The following is a 20,008-nucleotide window of genomic DNA, read 5'->3' as shown; positions in this document are numbered from 1 at the left end:
GCAGTGGATCTCCTGGGCATTTGTCTTAGAGAAGTGAAGACATGCATTCACACACACACACCTGTAAGTGAATGTGGATACTGCTTCATTCATGGTAGCCCCAAACTGGAAACAATCCAGATGCCCTTCATTTGGGTGAGTGATAAAACTGTGGGGACCACCCCCACACACAAAGGCTGTGGGAACTCCATCCCACAGAGTACGTCTCAGCAATAAAAATGGGACAAGCTCTAGGGGCGCCTGGGTGGCTCAGTTATTGGGCATCTGCCTTTGACTCAGATCATAATCCCAGGGGCCTGGGATCCAGCCCCACATCGGGCTCCCTGCTCGGCAGGAAGCCTGCTTCTTCCTCTCCCACTCCCTCTGCTTGTGTTCCCTCTCTTGCTATTTCTCTTTCTGTCAAATAAATAAATAAAATCTTTAAAAAAATTGGACAAACTCTAGTTTTACACAACCATTTTGATGAATCTCCAGAAAATGATGCAGAGTGAAGAGAGCCAATGCCAAAATGTTACATACTGTTTGATTCCCTTTATATAACGTTCTCAGAATGACAACATTATGTATCTGGAGAACAGTTATTTGTAGGGGACAGGGATGGGGAATGGGCTGGGGTGGGCATGGGTACCAAGAGACAGCAGGAAGAAGTTAGATTGTGTCTTGATTTTGGTGGTTGTTACCCAAATCTGTATACACATGGAATAAAACAGCATCCAGCTATACTCACACACATAGATATGTGAATGTGGACTTAGACACTTGTGGGAACTGAGTAGGGTCTGTAATCTTGTCAACTGGTCATTTTCCTGGTTTTGGTGATGTACTACAGTTATATAAGATGTCACCGCCGGGGAAGCAGAATGGATGGTACTTCTGACTCTTTACTTGCTTCTTAACTTTTAATTATTTCAAAATAAAAAGTTTAAAACACTCAGCATCTAGTGGAGTAAAAAGCAGCACTGTCTGGTGATTCCCCAGGGCTCCTTCTCGCTTGCATCCTGTGCCAGGACCCAACTTCTCATGGGACCAGGATCCTCCAGGAGGTCCAAGTGCTGGGCAAGCTGGAACCTGAATCTAACATTTTCATTCCTCTCATGCAAGGCCATTCTCACCTTTTCCCTATAAAAATGTGTCCAGTAGCCCAATCCCAGTGGTGTGTTCTTCTAGACCTCTACTCAACATGCCTCTCGACCGGGTACTCGGAGAAGGGGACTCTGTTCCTGCTTATCCTTCACAGCCCGAGTTCCAGCCTGGTCTGGGGATGCATGTTGGTGTGTGCCCTTGCCCTTTGATCCACAGACCTGAAGGTGGAAAGGGAGGGAGCCAGGTGGATGAATAGGGTAGAAGGAAGAGCCACTGCCAAGACTCTCCAAGGCAGGAGTGTGCCTAGCATGTCTGAGTCTGAAATTCAGTGAATATAGGCATTAATAGCAGGAGCTTACTGGTTATGGGTCTGTTCAGGTTTTCTATTTATTCCTGTTTCAGTTTTGGTAGTTTATATGTCTCTAGGAATGCATCCATTTCTGCCAGATTGTCAAATGTGCTGGTGTATAGTTGCTCATAATATGTTCTTATAATTGTTTGTATTTCTTTGGTGTTGGTTGTGATCTCTCCTCTTTCATTCATGATTTTATTAATTTGGGTCATTTCTTTTTTCTTTTTGGTAAGTCTGGCCAGGGGTTTATCAGTCTTATTAATTCTTTCAAAGAACCAGCTCCAAGTTTTTTTGATTTGTTCTACTGTTCTTTTGGTTTCTAGTTCATTGATTTCTGCTCTTATCTTTATGGTTTCTCCTGCTGGGTTTAGGCTTTCTTTGCTGTTCTTTCTCTAACTCCTTTAGGTGTAGGGTTAGATTGTGTACTTGAGTCCTTTCTTGTTTCTTGAGAAAGGCCTGTATTGCTATAAACTTTCCTCTCAGGACTGCCTTTGCTGTGTCCCAAAGATTTTCAACAGTTGTGTTTTCATTTTTGTTTCCATGAATTTTTAAAAAAACATTCTTCTTTAATTTCCTGGTTGACCCATTCATTCTTTAGTAGAATGCTCTTTAGCTTCCATGTATTTGAGTCCTTTCCAATGTTTTCAAATGCTTTCAAAGCATTATGGTCTAAAAATATGTGGGGAATGATCCCAGTCTTTTGGTACCAGCTAAGACCTGATTTGTGACCCAGGATGTGATCTATTCTGGAGAATGTTGTATGTGTAGTAGGGAAGAATGTGTATTCTGTTGCTTTGGGATGGGATGTTCTGAATATATCTGTGATGTCCATCTGGTCCAGTGTCATTTAAAGCCTTTATTTCCTTGTTGATCTTTTGCTTAGATGATCTGTTAATTTCAGTGAGGGGGCTGTTGAAGTCCCCACTATTATTGTATTATTATCAATGTGTTTCTTTGATTTTGTTATTAATTGGTTTATATAGTTGTGTGCTCCCATGTTAGGGGCATAGATACTTAAAATCGTTAGATTTTCTTGTTAGACAGACCCTTTAAGTATGATATAGTGTCCTTCCTCATCTCTTATTATAGTCTTTGGCTTAAAATCTAATTTATCTGATATAAGGATTGCCACCCCAGTTTTCTTTGGATGCCCATTAGCATGATAAATTGTTTTCCACCCCCTCACTTTAAATCTGGAGGTGTCTTTGGGTCTAAAATGAGTTTCTTGCAGACAACAAGATTTTGTTTGTTTGTTTTGTTTTTTTAATCCACTCTGATACCCTGTGTCATAAGTGAGGCATTTAGCCCATTTCATTAAGGGTAGTTATTGAAAGATATGAATTTAGTGCCATTGTGTTGCCTGTAACATGACTGTTACTGTATATTTTCTCCTTTCCTTTCTGGTCTGTGTTACTCTTAGTCTCTCTCTTTGCTTAGAGAACCACTTTCAATATTTCTTGTAGGGCTGGTTTGGTGTTTGTAAGTTCTTTTAGTTTTTGTTTGTCCTGGAAGCTTTTTCTCTCTTCTTCTATTTTCTTTCTTTTTTTTTTTTTTAATTTTTTAAGACTTTATTTATTTGACAGAGATCACAGTAGGCAGAGAGGCAGGCAGAGAGAGAGAGAGGAGGAAGCAGGCTCCCTGCCGAGCAGAGAGCCCAATACGGGGCTCGATCCCAGAACCCTGAGATCATGACCTAGAGCCGAAGGCAGAGGCTTAACCCACTGAGCCACCCAGGTGCCCCTCTTCTTCTATTTTCAATGACAGTGTAGCTGGATATAGTATTCTTGGCTGCATGTTTTTCTCATTTCGTGCTCTGAATATATCATCCCAGTCCTTTCTGGTCTTCCAGGTATCTGTGGTTAGGTCTGTTGCCAATCTAATATTTCTACCATTGTAGGTTACAGACCTCTTGTCCTGAGCCGCTTTCAGGATTTTCTCTTTGTCTCTAGACTCGTAAGTTTTACTATTAGATGGCAGGGTATTGACCCATTTTTATTGATTTTGAAGGAGGCTCTCTGTGCCTCATGGATTTTGATGTTTGTTCCCTTCCCCAAATTAGTGAAATTCTCTGCTATAATTTGTTCCAATATACCTTCTGCGCCCCCCCCTTTTTTCTTCTCCTAGGATCCCAGTTATTCTATTATTGTTTCATCTTATCATATCACTTATCCCTTTAATTCTCCCCTTGTGGTCCAGTAGTTGTTTATCTCTCTTTTTCTCAGCTTCGTTATTCTCCATTATTTTGTCTTCTATATCACTAATTCTGTCTTCTGTCTCATTTATCCTAGCAGTATGAACCTCCATTTTTTTTAAAGATTTTTTTTTTATTTTTATTTATTTGTCAGAGAGAGAGAGGGAGAGAGAGCAAGCACAGGCAGACAGAATGGCAGGCAGAGGCAGAGGGAGAAGCAGGCTCCCTGACGAGCAAGGAGCCTGACGTGGGACTCGATCCCAGGACGCTGGGATCATGACCTGAGCCGAAGGCAGCCGCTTAACCAACTGAGCCACCCAGGCGTCCCAAACCTCCATTTTTTATTGGACCTCATTAATAGCTTTTTTGATTTCAACTTGGTTAGATTTTCATTCTTTTATTTCTCCACAAAGGGATTTTATTTCTCCACAAAGGGATTCTCTATATCTTCTATGCTTTTTTCAAGTCCAGCTATCATCTTTATAATTGTCATTCTAAACTCTAGTTCTGACATCTTACTAATGTTTGTAATGATTAGGTCCCCAGCAGTCGGTACTGCCTCTTGTTCTTTTTTTTTTGAGGTGAGTTTTTCTGCCTCGTCGTCTTGTCCAGAGGTAATAGATGTATGAGAGAACAAAATGCTAAAAGGATAACAACAACCCCAGAAAAATATACACTAACCAAATCAGAAGAGACCCAAAACCAAGGGGAAAAGAAAGGAAAAAAGAAATATGATTAGGCTAGTGAATAGAAGAGAGCCACACACTTGATTTTGGGTGTATTTTGGTCTGTTAGAAAAAACTGCATCCCAAAATTAAAAAAAAAAAAATCTATCTATCTATCTATGGGTAACCACAATAAAGGGATCAAATATAACTATAAAGATGAAAATTTAAAAAGATTTTTCATAAGGTACTGACAAGATAAGCAGTTGATTGAAAAAAGAAAAAAGGAGAGAATGTGATCAGGGTGGAGACTAGAAGAAAGCCATATGCTAGATTTAGGGTATATTTTGGTCTGTTAGAAGAAACTATATCCCAAAATTTTAAAGAAAGAAAAACTTATATGTATACAAATAATAAGGTTAAATAAAATGAAGGGATAGAATATGACTATAAAAATGAAAACTAAAAAATATTTTTAAAAAAGTATTGGTACGATAAAATAGTTAAAATAGGTTAAAATAGGAAAGAGGAAACATACAAAAAATAGGGAAAAATACGAAAACTTAAAAAATTTAACTTTGAAAGACTAAAGGAATCACGGGAAAAAAGCCATGCATTCTATGTGCTGTGTTCCCCTAGCACAGGTGTTTTGCAGTTCTCATTCATTAGTGAACTTGGTCTTGGCTGGATGTTCTTGCTGATCTTCTGGGGGAGGGGCCTGTTGCAGTGATTCTCAAGTGTCTTTGCCCAAGGGCAAATGTCTTTGCACCGCCCTCACCAGGGGCCAGGCTAAGTAATCTGCTCGGTTCCCTCTTGGGAGCTTTTGTTCCCTGAATGCTTTCCATACAGCTTTGGAGGATGGGAATGAAAATGGTGGCCTCCCAATCTCCAATCCCAGAGGAGCTGAGAGCCCAGGGCCCTACTCCTCAGTGTGCCCTCAGAGAAAAGCAGTTAGTCCTCCTGTCTCTCTGGTCTCTGGCCATGCTCCTTGCGGTTGATTGAGCATTTCTATCTTTGGCACGGGGCCCCATTTGGAGTCTCCAAACCCAGCAGATTCCTGTAGCCCTCTCCCATGCAGCTCCTCCCAAAGGAGGAAGGAGGGGTCTCTCGGGATCTGCTACTTATGAGGTCCTTCCTTGAAGAGCAGTGGCCTGACTCTGCCTCAGATCACAGTTCAATTGTAATCTTGAGCTGAGCACCCCCTCCTTGGCCCCATCTCTGCAGCAGCTTACCTGCTCTGATACCTGGGGGCTCTGCCACACGTAGGCACCCCTGGTCATTTTGTGACCCCAAGGGACCCGAGACCACACTGTCCCATTGGGTTCTCCCCCGCCCCCCCTGCCACTGCTTAGCCTTGGAGCGACATCCCTCATTGGAGCAGACTTCTAAAAGTTCTGATTTTGTGCTCTGCTGCTCTACCGCTTGCTGGCAGCGGGCTCCTTCCCCCATCTATCTTCCTGTATATCACCTCAGATTCACTTCTCTGCATGTCCTGCCTTCCAGAAAGTGGTCGCTTCTCCGTTCCTAGAATTGCTGCTCTGCTTCTGTTTGATCTCCTGTTGCGTTTGTAGGTATTCAGAATTTTTTGAAAACTATCTACCTGAACTCTTGGGACCCAATGATCTTTAGGTCTCCTACTCCTTGTATTTCCCCAAGAAACAAGAAGCTTAATAGGATTTCTTTTTAGAAGAGAATTTTTGAGTACTATGGGACTGTTCTTTGATGAAGGAAAGCCTAAGCTTGGGGGAGTTTCACAGAATCCCTCTGACAGCTTAATGTATGTCTCCTAGAGTTTGGGAACTTCAAATGACCTGATTGATGCTATAGGTAAAAGGAGAGTACTATGGTGAGAGGAATGATCTGCTTTCTACCAAATGATGTGGAAGAGGTACATTCATTACTATGGGCCAAATGGGACCCCAGGAAGGCTTAGACATACAAGGGACCTGACCCAGGCTCAGTGAGCCAAGCAGAGACAGATGTTGGGAGGTCAAGAGGTCCTTTGGAAGCCAGTGCTGTGCAGAGAGTTCAATGAATCCTGTAGGAGGAAGCAGTACTGTGTGAGGGAACCACTAGGAGATTTCCACCAGAACAGCCAGATAGGAGGAACTTGGGACCCCAGTGAGTATGGAGCTACCTTATTAGCCCTATAGCTTCCACCTGGAATTTTAAATGGCAGAGAAATAAACTTCTGTCTTGTTTAATCCACTGTAATTTGGGTTCTCTGCTACTTGCAGCTGAAACTAAAACTACCTACCTTACCAATCCTATTCAAATGCTTTCAGAGAAAAAGAGAAGAATGCTATGTCACTTTCCTTATGAGACAAAGAATTGAATAAAGACTGTTCAAGCAAAGACAATTATAGACTAATTTCAATTTTACATGTAAACTTGATGTAAAATTCTGAAAGATAAAAGTGAGCTAATGCACAGTTCTTTAAAGCACCATATTAAATGTATATGATTATATAAAATTTTCCTACAATTATGTAGGTAACTTCTGTGCAAGACAGTATGGAGGACTCTTGATAAGTTAAAAATATAAAGTATCATGTCATCTGTGAAGAGAGAGTTTGGCTTCTTCATTGCCAATTTGAATACCTTTTGTTTCTCTTTGTTGTCTGATTACTGTTGCTAGGACTTCTAATACTATGTTGAACAAGAGTGGTGAGAGTGGGCATCCTTGTCGTGTTCCTGATCTCAAAGGGAAGGCTATCAGCTTTTTCCCATTGAGGATGCTATTTGCTGTGGGTTTTTCATAGATAGATTTTATTAAGTTGAGGAATGTTCCTTTTATCCCTATACTTTGAAGCGTTTATCAGGAACAATTGCTGTATCTTGTCAAATGCTTTTTCTGCATCGGTTGAGAGGACCATGTGGTTCTACTCTCTTCTCTTAATGATTTGTTCTATCACATTGACTGATTTGCAAATGTTGAACTACCCTTGCATCCCGGGTATAAATCCCACCTGGTCATGGTGGATAATCTTTTTAATGTAATTTTGGATCCTATTAGCTAGGATCTTGATGAGAATCTTGGCATCCATCTTTATCAGAGATATTGGTCTGAAATTCTCCTTTTTGGTGGGGTCTTTGCTTGGTTTGGGAATCAGGGTAATTCTGGCTTCATAAAAAGAGTCTGGAAGTTTTCCTTCTGCTTCAATTTTTTGAAACAGCTTCAGGATAATAGGTGTTATTTCTTCTTTGAAAGTTTTGGTAGAATTCCCCAGGGAATCCATCAGGTCCTGAGCTCTTGTTTTTTTGGGAGGTTTTTGATCACTGCTTCAATATCAATACTAGATATTGGTCTATTCAGGTTGTCAATTTCTTCCTGGTTCAGTTTTGGAAGTTTATAGTTTTCCAGGAATGCATCCATTTCATCTAGGTTGCTTAACTTATTGGCATATAACTGTTGATAATTTCTGACGATTGTTTCTATTTCCTTGGTGTTAGTTGTGATCTCTCCCTTTTCATTCATAATTTTATTAATTTGGGTCTTCTCTCTCTACTTTTGGATTAGTTTGGCCAGTGGTTTATGGATTTTATTGATTCTTTCAAAAAGCCAGCTTCTAATTTCATTGATGTGTTCTACTGTATCTCTAATTTCTATCTCATTGATCTCTGCTCTAATCTTGATTATTTCCCTTCTTGTGTGTGGAGGTGGCTTAATTTGTTGTTGATTCTCCAGTTCTTTAAGGTGTAAAGATAGCTGGTGTATTCTGGATTTTTCTGTTTTTTTGAGGGAGGCTTGGATGGCTATGTATTTCCCCTTTAGGACCACCTTTGCTATATCCCATAGGTTTTGGAACAAAGTATCTTCATTCTCATTGGTTTCCATGAATTGTTTGAGTTCTTCTTTGATTTCCTGGTTGATCCAAGCATTCTTTTTTTTTTTTTTAAGGTGTTTGTATACATTATTTTTTCATTAATTTTTAAATTTTTTAATAAACATATAATGTATTTTTATCCCCAGGGGCACAGGTCTATGAATCACCAGGTTTACACATTTCACAGCACTCATCATAGCACATACCCTCCCCAATGTCCATAACCCCACCACCCTCTCCCGACCCCCCTCGCCCCAGCAACCCTCAGCCTGTTTTGTGAGATTGAGTCTTTTACGGTTTGTCTCCCTCCCAATCCCATCTTCTTTCCTTTTTTCTTTTCCTACCCTCAAACCCCCACGTTACATCTCCACTTCCTCATATCAGGGAAATAATATGATAGTTGTCTTTCTCTGATTGACTTATTTCGCTAAGCATAATACCCTCTAGTTCTATCCATGTGGTCACAAATGGCAAGATTTCATTTCTTTTGATGGCTGCGTGGTATTCCATTGTATATATATACCACCTCTTCTTTATCCATTCATCTGTTGGTGGACATCTAGGTTCTTTCCACAGTTTGGCTATTGTGGACATTGCTGCTATAAACATTCAGGGACACGTGCCCCTTTGGATAACTACATTTGTATTTTTAGGGTCAAAACCCACCAGTGCAATTGCTGGGTCGTAGGGTAGCTCTATTTATTTGTCAGAGAGAGAGAGAGAACACACAAGCAGGCTGAGTGGCAGGCAGAGGCAGAGAGAGAAGCAGGCTCCTCACTGAGCAAGGAGCCCAATGTGGGACTTGATCCCAGGACTCTGGGATTACGACCTGAGCTGAAGGCAGAGCCACCCAGGTGTCCCTGATCCAAGCATTCTTAAGCAGGGTGGTCTTTAGCTTCCAGGTGTTTGAATTCCTTCTGAACTTTTTCTCGTGGTTGAGTTCCAGTTTAGAATTACCATATGATCCAGTGATTCCATTACTGTTTACCTAAAGAATACAAAAACACTAATTCAAAAAGACACATGCACTCCTTTGTTTATTGCAGCATTGTTTACAATAGCCAAATTATGGAAGCAGCCCAAGTGTCCCTTGATAAATGAATGAATGAAGAAAATGTGAGATATACACACAATGGAACATTACTCAGCCATAAAAAGGAATAAAATCTTGCCATTTGCAACATGGGTGGGCTTGGAGCATGTAATTTAAGTGAAATAAGTCCGTCAGAGAAAGACAAATACCATATGATTTCATACGTGGAATTTAAGAAACAAAACAAGCCAAGAAAGAAGGGAAAAACAAAAAACCAGACTCAAATATAGAGAACAAACTATTACCAGAGGGGAGGGGAGTGGGTGCAATGGGTGTGAAATAGGGGAAGGGGTTAAAGAGGACTGAGTCATGTAGAGAATTGTTGAATCACTATGTTATACTGATTTTTTATTCTGAATTTTAAAATTCTTCTGATGCAGTGCCAATGTGGTCGATGTGAAGATTTTAGAGAGCTGAGTGATGGAGTCCTGGAAGTGTTCTTCAGGGACGTTGGCTGTGGGCAGTAGATCATACGCTGGCCAGTTTTAGCAGAAGCGATCAGTTACAGGGCACTGGGTAGCTTATTGAATCTTAGGGATTATTTTATTTGTTGACAGATAGCATTCAGGGCCAGAGTGTTGGTGATGGTCTGTGGCTAAAGTAGGGCAAGAAGCAGTGTTGGCCAGCATACCAAGGGATTTGGATGGTTACAGAGGGAGAATGGGCAGAGGAGCTGAGCAAAGGATGGGGGTGAGGGGGGGATCCCAGCAGCCGAGAGAGGGGGGGTTTGAGATGAAGGGAGTGGTCCATTGTGCCAGCAACTGAGAAGCCTATTACGTGGAAACCCGAAGCTGCAGGGTGGTGGGTGGGGCTCCAGGGAGAGCTCCCCAAGGGTCCGGGGAGGGGGTGGCACCAGCAGCAGAGCCAGACCTACTGGTGTGAAGGTGTGTGAGGGCACCTGCACACCTGCTCCCATGCCATCTGGCCCCAGCAAAAGCCCTGTGAGGTTGGTGGGGCAGGCATTAGTTTTCATGTTTCAAAGGGAAGAAACCTGAGGCTCAGAAATGTTAAAAGCCTTGATCTGTGACCAAGCCAGGCCTTGTGGCTCTAAATCCAGTGCTCTCACAGGGTGACCACTGCATCCCACCACGGGCCAGGTGTGGCCCGGCTTTAAAAACTCATCAGGCCGTGATTGGTTAAATTCCTTAACTCTAATTTGCTAGGCAGCAATAAGTGATGGCACCTGAGAGCATGAAGAACGAAGAGCATTCTCATGAGTTTCCCGAAGCTGTTGAGTTTTTAGACAATCATTTGTTTGCTTACTCTGTGCCCTAGATACTCTAGGGAGTGCTGTACGGAGATTATCTGAAGCTCACTAGCTTCATGGAATAGGGCCGATAGTAGTGCATTATGGGGACAAAGAAACAGGCTCAAGAAGTAAAATAACTTGCCCTAAGTTACACTATGGGAAGTGGTAGAGCTTGGATGTAACACCTGGGTCAGGGACCCAGCCCCTGACCTCTAGTCCATCTTGCTCTGGATCCTAGCCAAAGAGAGCCAACTCTTGCTGTATAACCCACAATTAAATACTTGGTTTTCCAACTCTCCAAACTGAATTATTTTGACGATCATTCCCACTGGATAGAAGAAAGAATATGGTAAAGATGAGGTGAGCTAAGGATAACAAATTCCAGGTAAGCTTCAATAATGGGAAGTTTCCCATATTGGTCAGAGCTCCAAATGGTGGACAAGAGTCAATCAAAAATGCATTTTCAGATTCTCCTGCTTCTAGAATCATCCCCTCCCTCCTTTGCACCAAAATATTACAGGACATTTGAGTATTTGTAGAAGGATTCTGCCATTAATTTTGAAAAGATTTGAGCGTCTACTGTATGCTAGGCCCAGTGCCAGTTAGGGGCTGGGATGGAGTGGTGAGCAGAGTGGACCAGATTCCTGCCCTCAGGAAGCTTCTAGCTGAGACGGTATTTTATTAGAGTCGGTTCTATGGTTATGGGGGTGAGGCCCAGGAGACATTGGTCTGTGGGGGTGTGGAAGGTCCTCTGGAGCTTATGAGAGTTCAAACAACGTCCCCAATGCTGCAAAACTGTTGCCCCCTTTTTGTTAACAAACCATGATTTGCTTCATGCATCCAAACCTTGGAGAGGGTGGGTCCCCAGTTCAGGTGAAACCACGGTTGTTTTAAACCTGGCCTTCTCCAGTTTATCCTCCATGGTATCACCTGGGGGACCTGTTAAGAACAGACTGTCAGACCCCAGCCCCAGATTCAACGAGTCAGGCCTGGGAAGTGGTATTTTTAACAAGTCCCGGGTCCTGGTGCTGCTGGCCAGGGGACTCCACCTTGCAAAACACGGATCTACACTAATCAGGGTGATCTCTTCTTCCTTCCTAGTTCCTGGCTTCATCACGAGCATGGGATGCACTTCTGGCCAATGAGTTGTAAAGGGATGTTTGTTGGGGGAAAGGTTTTCTGGCTGTTGAATGGGACACCTAGGACCCACAGTTAGAGAAAGACCTGGTGCTGCTTGTCCTTGTGTCTGCCTGCTGGTAGGCATGTCTACCAGAGCTCGAGGGTTGAAATGCCACTAAGCCGAGCACGGTGCAGTAGAGGGCAGATAGCACCAGCCTTGAAGATGCCTTACATTTGGGTGCTTGTTGAGACCATTACTGTCCATACTGTTCAAGCCCTGTGCCTCCGAGTTTTAGGTTATGTGTGGCAGACACTTTACTGACTAATGAACTGAGTACTTCTTATGGGTTAGTGATGTTCTCCTTATTATCAGAAGGAAGCCATCCATGCCCAAGAAGCGGTCCCTACGCGCTATTGGTAGTAGGTTGATCTTGCCACGACTGTTCCTGAGGTGAGGCAAGGAGGGCAATCAGTTTGACCGATCCCAGAGTCACGAACTCATTGGCCCATAAAGACCTCATGGGTTTTAACAGTGACCCCTCAGAAAGTACCCCCCCCCCGTTTTCTCCCAAACATGTACACACACACACAGAGGCATGCGTGCACCTGCTTTTTTTCTGATTTGGTCTCTGGCCCCGAATTCTTGACGTGATGAGGTCTGTTTTCATCTCGCCACAGATCTTCTGTGCATGGACTTTGGGGTCTTAATGTCTTTCCTTGATGGGCTCTTTGGCCTACACCTCTGATCCTTACAGCCCCCCGTCGCCCCTGACAGGGATGTCCGGCTCCATCCCATGCCTCGTTTCCTCCAACACTGCCAATTAATGGACTGATGTGGGCTTGCCTCACCTGACAAGGGATTGGTTTTGGAAGGGTGGTCCTGTGTATGTAGGACAATTAACAATTTGTACATTGCTGTACAGCTTATACTGAGGCTTCCGTTTTCACATTTGAGATCTTGATGGATCTTTAGAATCCATCTCTCTGATAGGGAGGGGAGAGCAGATATTCTAATGCTCATTTTCAGGTTGGGGAACTAGAACAAAACCAGGATTATACCCATTTTACAGATTAGGACATAGAAAAAAACCCAGATATTATGTTTGATTAACTGGAGTGACCAAAAATCTGTTCCAGTCATACTCCGTTCTCTTTATGAAGATTTTAAAGTGTACAGTTTTTTGGGAAAGTATGTCAAGGTAGTAATTTTTTGGCAGCAATGAAAGATGTGCTCCTGTAGATGATTTACCATAGATATGAGGTGCACAAGCCTATAGAAAGAGAGCGTCATTGCTTTTTCTGATGACAGGTTTTATCTTCATTCTTCACCCCCATTCACTCTTCAAGGCTCAGCAAGCTGCCTTTCACCACATCATCCCATTGAAAAGTTCCTGTTAAGTTATGGGGGACTCCTTAGTTGCCATATCCAAAAGGGACTCATCACCTCTCACCTTGCAACAGCATATGACCCGGCGTCCCCTCCATCCCTGAAGTTCTGTCTTCGCTGTGTTCATCTTACACTCCCCACTTTCTCCCTCTTCCTCTGACCTTTCCTGACCTTCCTTGCAACGCTAACTTTGCCTGTTTCCCAGACTTTGTTCTTACCCAGGGACCTACTATTGGTCCTTTCTACTTCACCTGTCCATATAGTCTGACCACGTCATACCTACCAGCATATCTCCCTTTCTTGAGCTCCAAAACCACCTGTCCATCGCTTCTCGGCCTTTTGGCTAAGATCAAGGGCAAAACCACCTGTCCAACAGCCTACTAGACATTTCCATGTGGGTGAACCATTAGCACCATAATGCTTCCTGCAAACCGCACCCATGATTTTCCCCTGCTGAACCTACTCCCCTCCCCATATTCTCTTATCTTCCTAAATATTCGTTTAGTTGCAAGAAACAGACAGTGAGGCATCATTTGTGACTCTACTTCCTTTCAATTCTGGCATCAAATCAGTAAGTCCTAACAACCTCTTAAATCTCTCTCATATCCATGACTCTTCTCCATCCCTCCTCTGGGGAGCCAAGTTCATGTGGGCATTGTCTCTAACAGTTTCCTGATTCCTTCTATGGCGCCAGTCTTAAGTCTTCTGGTCTACCCTCCCTGTGTCACCAGACAGACCTTCCTGAGTTTGACTTGTGCTTGGCTTGCACGGTTCTCTTTTTCCTGGCACAGTCCTCCTTTTTTTTTTTTAAAGATTTTTATTTATTTATTTGACAGAGAGAGATCACAAGTAGACGGAGAGGCAGGCAGAGAGAGAGAGAGGGAAGCAGGCTCCCCGCTGAGCAGAGAGCCCGACATGGGGCTCGATCCCAGGACCCTGAGATCATGACCTGAGCCGAAGGCAGCGGCTTAACCCACTGAGCCACTCAGGTGCCCCCAGTCCTCCTTCTTTAATCTCACTTCCCCCCCTCTTCCCTTATACTTCACGTTCTAGTTAAACACAGCTCTGTGGTTCTCCAAGTTTCCCGTGCTTCCACGTGTTTATGGTTGGCACCTGCTCTGTCCTCTGCCCAGGGAAGCCAGGGAAGGTCTCGGCAGGGAGGTGAACATGGAGTTGAGGCTTGCAGCCTGTGCAGGAAGGTGTGTAACCAGCATGTGGGATCCAGGGCTCCCAGTCTTAGGGAATGTGTACTTCAGTGGGAGACAGACAGACCCACAGTCACAGCACTTTGGGATAAGTGCTGGGTGAGGTCCCTGAGTATGATACCATCTTTTTAACTAAACTTCGAAAAGAAAAATGACTGTGGCTCATTTGCATTCACAAAAGCTAAGTCCTCCAAAGCACGAGGTTAACGTGGTGCCTCCCATGTAACCAAGTAAATCTAAGTGGGACAAAGACATGGATTAGGACATTGTGCAACAGAGCTGAAGACAAGGAAGAGAGGCTTTCTGAATGGCACTTATGAGACTCTCTTTATTGGAATGCATCAGAACAGACCTCATTTGCTCCTTTCTCTTTCTCTTTCCTGAATGTTGGTGCTCCCCAGAACTCTGAACAGGACTCTCACCTATTTCTCTGTTCTGTGTCCTTGAGTCCTTACATTCAACCCCATGGTTGTCCCCTCCCAGAGCCCTATCTCTAGCCATGGTCTGCCAGTGCAATTGCTCATGAAACATTTGTGCTTAGAAGTTTCACAGCGACCTCTGTTTTGCCGTGTCCAAAATGGACCTCACCATCTTCCCTCCTTTTCCCACCCCTCCTCTAGACCACCAACTCCTCTTTCTCTCTTCTTTTCAGTAAATATTATGCAGTTGTCAAATTTAGCCACCGGGGAATCATCCTTGACTCTTTAATCCAATCTATAACCAAACTTTTTCAATTCTGCCTCCTCACTATGACTCAATTCTAGCTGACTTTGCCTTGCTACCCCCTGATGCAGGCTGCATCACTACAGTCCTTTATGACAAGGAGAACATCTCACTGCCTCTACCCTCATTACCTGCATCTGCTCAAATGTCCTCCATGGATCCACAGCCAAGTAAGTGATATTTTAAAATTGTAAACTAGATTGTGTCATCTGTCCCTTACAACCCATTAAGGCTAGTGCAACGTGGTACCCTGGATGGTATCCCAGGACAGAAGAGGATATTGGTAGAAAACCCATAAAATCTGAATGACTTCTGGAATTTAGTTAATAGTAATGTGCCAGTATTGGTTTCTTAGTTTCGATAAATGTACCAGTTATATAAGATGTTACCATTAGTGGAGGATGGGTGAGGAGGATACACGAACTCTTTTTAGTATCTTTGCAACTTTTCTGTAAATATAAAACCATTCCAAAATTTAGTTTATTAAAAAAAAATTAGGGGCACTTGGGTGGCTCAGTTGGTTAAGTGTCTGACTCTTGATTTTGAGCTCAGATCATGATCTCAGGGTTATGGGATTGAGCCCCTTGTTGGGCTCTACGCTCAGCAGGGAGTCTGAGATTCTTCCTGTACCACACCCCCACCCCCGGCCAGGTACTTTCTTTCTTTCTCTCTCTCTCAAATAAGTAAATAAATCTTAAAAATTAGCGGCACTCATTTCCTTGATGCTACAGTCCAAAACCCTCAACACAAAGAGTTCCTCTCTCTAGTCCGTCTAAATTGAGTTCTTCCAGTGAGATAAGTCTCTTCCTGGCTTCCAAGTATTCAGTGTTTGGCCCCTTAATAAATGCCTGATAAATATTGGTTGAAAATCAATGAACATTACATTTTTAAAATCAAAAGGTTAATTATAAATTTGGGATTGATAGATCTTGGGAAATTCATAAGCTGAGTTTGGTTTTCAGTAGGAATCAGCACACCCCAGACAACCCGTGAGCTGTTTGTGATATGTGGCTGTCCTATGCTCTTACCTTCCTCCCTCTGCCCTTCCAGCCTGCTGTCCTCGAAATTCAGCACCAGCCCCCTCCCAGCTGTGGAGACCAGGTGCCTATTTATGTTAATAGGAGAAAGAAAAGTCTTTTCCTCCCATCCTTAGGACTGTCTTCTCCCACCCACTCTGCTCCTGTCGGGCCTCCCACAACCCACTTGGAGACAATTTAACAGTGTGTTTCTGGAAACAATGCTGCCTCCTTTCAGGTCTTGATTACTAGTGTTATTCCAATGGTAGGAATTTCCAGCCAGGTAAGAGGAGCCATGTCAGGCTGCCAGATGGTTGGGGAGATAAGCCTGGGTGAGCAGGTACAGACTAAAGTAAGGGAGAAGGGATCAGGTATTGTAATCACATTCGAGAAAAGGAGTCAGGTGACCCTCGTTATGTATTATAGAACCCTGTTATAATATCCCTTATTATTACTTGAACTTGGATTTAACCTGGGACAAGCCCTTTTCTTCTCATGCTTCTGCCTTCCCTACCCCCGTTATATGTTTTCCCCTGCTAAGTTATCACTCTTAGTAATAAGAAATAACTAATTACTTTAGGTTAACACTTCATTTAAGATGTTACAACCAGAATATTTTCCCCAGTTTTTCAGATGAGCAAACTCTTTCCCAAGGTCATCTGCGCTAATCACTGGGGGATCTGGGATTTGAACTCAAGTCTTTCTGGCTATAAAACTCTTGTTCTGCTCTGCTGCCAATGACCTAGAGGGATTTGCTCTAAACACTGCGTGTCTTAATGAAAAAAACATAAATGCAGCAGGTCTTAGTGAAGGGGGAGCATTAGAATCCTAATTCAAGCAGTCTCTCCAGAGGGAAGCTGGAAGAGGATTGGGCAGCAAGGTGGGGACTCCATGGGATGTTTGTTTCCTCGTGATGTTTTGGTGATGATAGAAACTCTAGTGCCAAAACCCATCTGGGAACAATGTTTTAAATACTGTCCCCCTAGAGCCCCCTGCCACTCCCCAACACCAGTGTTCTTTGCACGCTCCAAGATATGATAGACAGAAGAATTTAATACATTTAATGCTTTTCCTTCCATTTACACTATCATAAATTACAAAGTATTATTCACTTCACAAAATAAAACCATTTTCAGATAATTTTTTGACAGTATCAAGAAGTACATAAGCTACAACCAACAAATCTGTACACTTGGGAGGGACAATAATAGCAGGGACCCAGCAGAACCATTCTGATCCCCCCGTGTGCCAACAGAGTCCATCCGCATAGCCCGTGGAACTGTCCAGGATGATTGCACTGCCCTCCTCCTTTCAGCTCACTCACCACACAGTGATTCTCTTCTGGTCACTCCAAAACAAGACTAGCCAGTAAGTACATGGGTAATCTCAGACAATAAGAGGAAAAGACATTGTAGTTGGATCTCAGAAAAAATTTTTTTTTAAATTTACAGTTTTTAATGCTTTAAATATTTTACCTATGTTACCAAATATAGAGATCTTGCTGTGAAAAAGCTCATGCTAAGCTAAATTTATAATGAAGATGGAACTATTGTGATCAAATCATATTAAATTATCCCTACAGAGCTACTTTTATCAAGGAACAAATATTTGTAAAAATCAAACTTATTCATTCTTACTTTTAAAAATAGGCTTGTTTATAAAACAAAAATGGGGAAAAAATCAGTACAACTTGCCATTAATTGGTTAGTCCCAAGGACTGGCCTGAAAAGGACATAGGGAAAGTGCTAACTTTTTACATGGCCCAGATTCAACCAGTATTCTCACATCATTTCATGTAAAATGACCACATTCTGCATGTTCTGGGAATATACACACATGATAGGGAGGAAATACTGACTAATGCCAAAACATACTTTGGGATTTCACAAAATTCTCATGGAAAGAAAATCTGTGGATGTTTCAGACCATCCTACAACTGCTAAAAACATATACTGTACGACTACAAAGATGCCAGTGCTTAACCGCAAAACCTATCAAAAGCAGGGACACAGGTGGCTGGTGAATTTCCATTGCAAAGCACTGATAAGGACAGAGGTATGTCAAGATAATACTGCATTCACGGTAAACTTTTTCAGGGATCACAGCAAGAAGCAGGACAAGGTGCACAGGGTCATAATCAATGCACTGCATTGAGTTCTATTTGCTGAAATAAAGTAACATTCTTGCAGCTAAAATAAAAATACATTTTACAATATAAGTTTCATTTAACATTCAACATAGAATTGTCTTCTTTTTGTAAGTGGAAAATGTATAACTGTATCAAGTACCTCTATGAATTAAATTCCCTTTTATTACTGATAAGACTGAAGCTTAAAGAGCTACCTTTTTTTTTAAATAAGTTAAAGATTTATTAATCACTCTTCCAGCAAAACAGACAGCTGTAGGAGGCACAGCAAAGACCCACGGCAGGGCCTTTGTTCACTCTCACCCCTGCTGTTCTCACATGGAGGAGGCCAGTGTCTATGAGACACAGTAGCCGACTTGACAGTCCACTGTGGTCCAGGAAATTCCGTCACTTGCTTGAAAAACAAATCAAGGGTAAGAAGTGTTTTTATTCCTTTTTAGCCTTATCAGCAAGATGGGGCTGGGGCCATTCGTCTCATTTCCCTGGTGGATTAAAACAAAACATCTTCATTTTCTATTAAAATCTGCACAATCAGCTTTTGGTACCGCATGTCATGGAGGGTGGTGAGGGTGCTGTCCTCGGGGGACCTCATCAGCGTGGGTCCAAACACGATCCCCAGATTTTCAGCATTCATGAGATTGTCCTTTTCATTCAGTGTCACCCTGCAAAACAGACACATCCACAGAGCTGTTACAGACTTCTGGATGAATTTATATACTGGTTAAATACATGTATGCTCCCCCAAATTTCTCCGGTTTGGGAAGTTGTGAAAGAAGATTGAGAATCAGAATTCTAGAAAAGTATTTTTAAAAAGGTAATTTTGGGGGGGTGTCTGGTTGGTTTAGTTATTTAAACATCTGACTCAATTTTGGCTCTGGTCGGGACTGAGCCCCACTTCGGGCTCAGCGCTCAGCATGGAGTCTGCTTGTCCCTCTCCCTCTGCCCTTCCCCCTGCTCACACTCTCCCATGCTTTCTCTTTCTCAAATAGATAAATCTTTTTTTTCTTTTTTTTTTTTTTTGTAGCTGATTTCATTTTTTTTTAAAATTTTATGATAAATCTTTTTCAAAAAGGTAACTTTCTGATTTTTTTTTTTTATTATTGACATTGCCTTCAGCCAGTGGAAGTAAATTACTTAGTGAATCTGGTAAGAAAATCAATCCTTCTTAATAAATGTGGAAATGTGATTAGAGGGTACTGGTTGAAAGGGGCAGCCGATTCCTAGCTGGCCCACAGTTCATACACATTTCAGGCTAGGCTTGTATGGAAGTCTTTTCTTTCCTGTAGCTGCTTCCTGCTGGTCTGTATGCTCCCAAGCAGGGGCGCTGATGGCAGATCTCCGGTCTGCTGGCAGGGCTCATGTCAGCGGAGGAAGGTCACTGTAGGATGGGGCTGCCATGAGCGTAGGAATAGCCAGACCGCTGTCACGGGACAGGGGAATGGCTGGAATGTGGCCAAACAGGAAAGCAGTTGGACATTATTTCTAGTTCCCACAGGATGAGGTCTGGAGCAGTAATTATTGTTGGAATTGGAAAGCATCATTTCAACATCCAGATGAGAACAGCAAAGCCTTCAAGAATAAAAGTCAAATTCCAGAGTTGACTTCATACCTTCCTAGTGGGATAAAATTACAGTCTCCTAGATTCTTCTTTTCAGGAATTGAGGTTTTTTGGATGTTCGTAGTAGGACTAAAAGACAATAGTATTAAAACCTGTTTAGGTTCCGCACAGAAGGCCATCCTTTTGTTTCTATTCTCTTGGAGCTAATTAAACTGGCCACTTAGTATTTTTTTAGGAAGGCCAATTGAGCTTGCATTATTTTCATGTTGCAAAGCTAAGGAGACAGAAAAGAGGACTACTCTTCACTATCAGCTTGCTCCCATCTCCCCATTAAGTCAGGCACCATGCCTGGCCAAACAAGACAGTTAGCAAACCCTCCATCATAAAAATACTA

General features: G+C 42.6%; 1 protein-coding gene across 8 annotated transcripts in view; it reads right to left on the bottom strand.

Annotated features, from left to right (window-relative positions):
* Positions 1-16,951: 16,951 nt before the first annotated feature.
* The window catches only part of LOC111147263 (chimerin 2), a 293,720-nt gene continuing 290,663 nt past the window's right edge, over positions 16,952-20,008 (bottom strand). For all 8 annotated transcript variants that reach the window (XM_022503193.1, XM_022503194.1, XM_022503196.1 and 5 more), the window contains one exon: positions 16,952-18,718. In XM_022503193.1, coding sequence (XP_022358901.1) covers positions 18,547-18,718 — 172 coding nt within the window. In that variant the 3' untranslated portion in view covers positions 16,952-18,546. The remainder of the gene's footprint in view (positions 18,719-20,008) is intronic.

This window comes from Enhydra lutris, unplaced genomic scaffold, assembly GCF_002288905.1.
Source record: "Enhydra lutris kenyoni isolate GAN:26980312 unplaced genomic scaffold, ASM228890v2 scaffoldscaffold16, whole genome shotgun sequence".
NCBI classification, from domain to species: Eukaryota; Metazoa; Chordata; class Mammalia; order Carnivora; family Mustelidae; genus Enhydra; species Enhydra lutris.
This window is presented reverse-complemented; position numbering and strand designations above follow the sequence as displayed.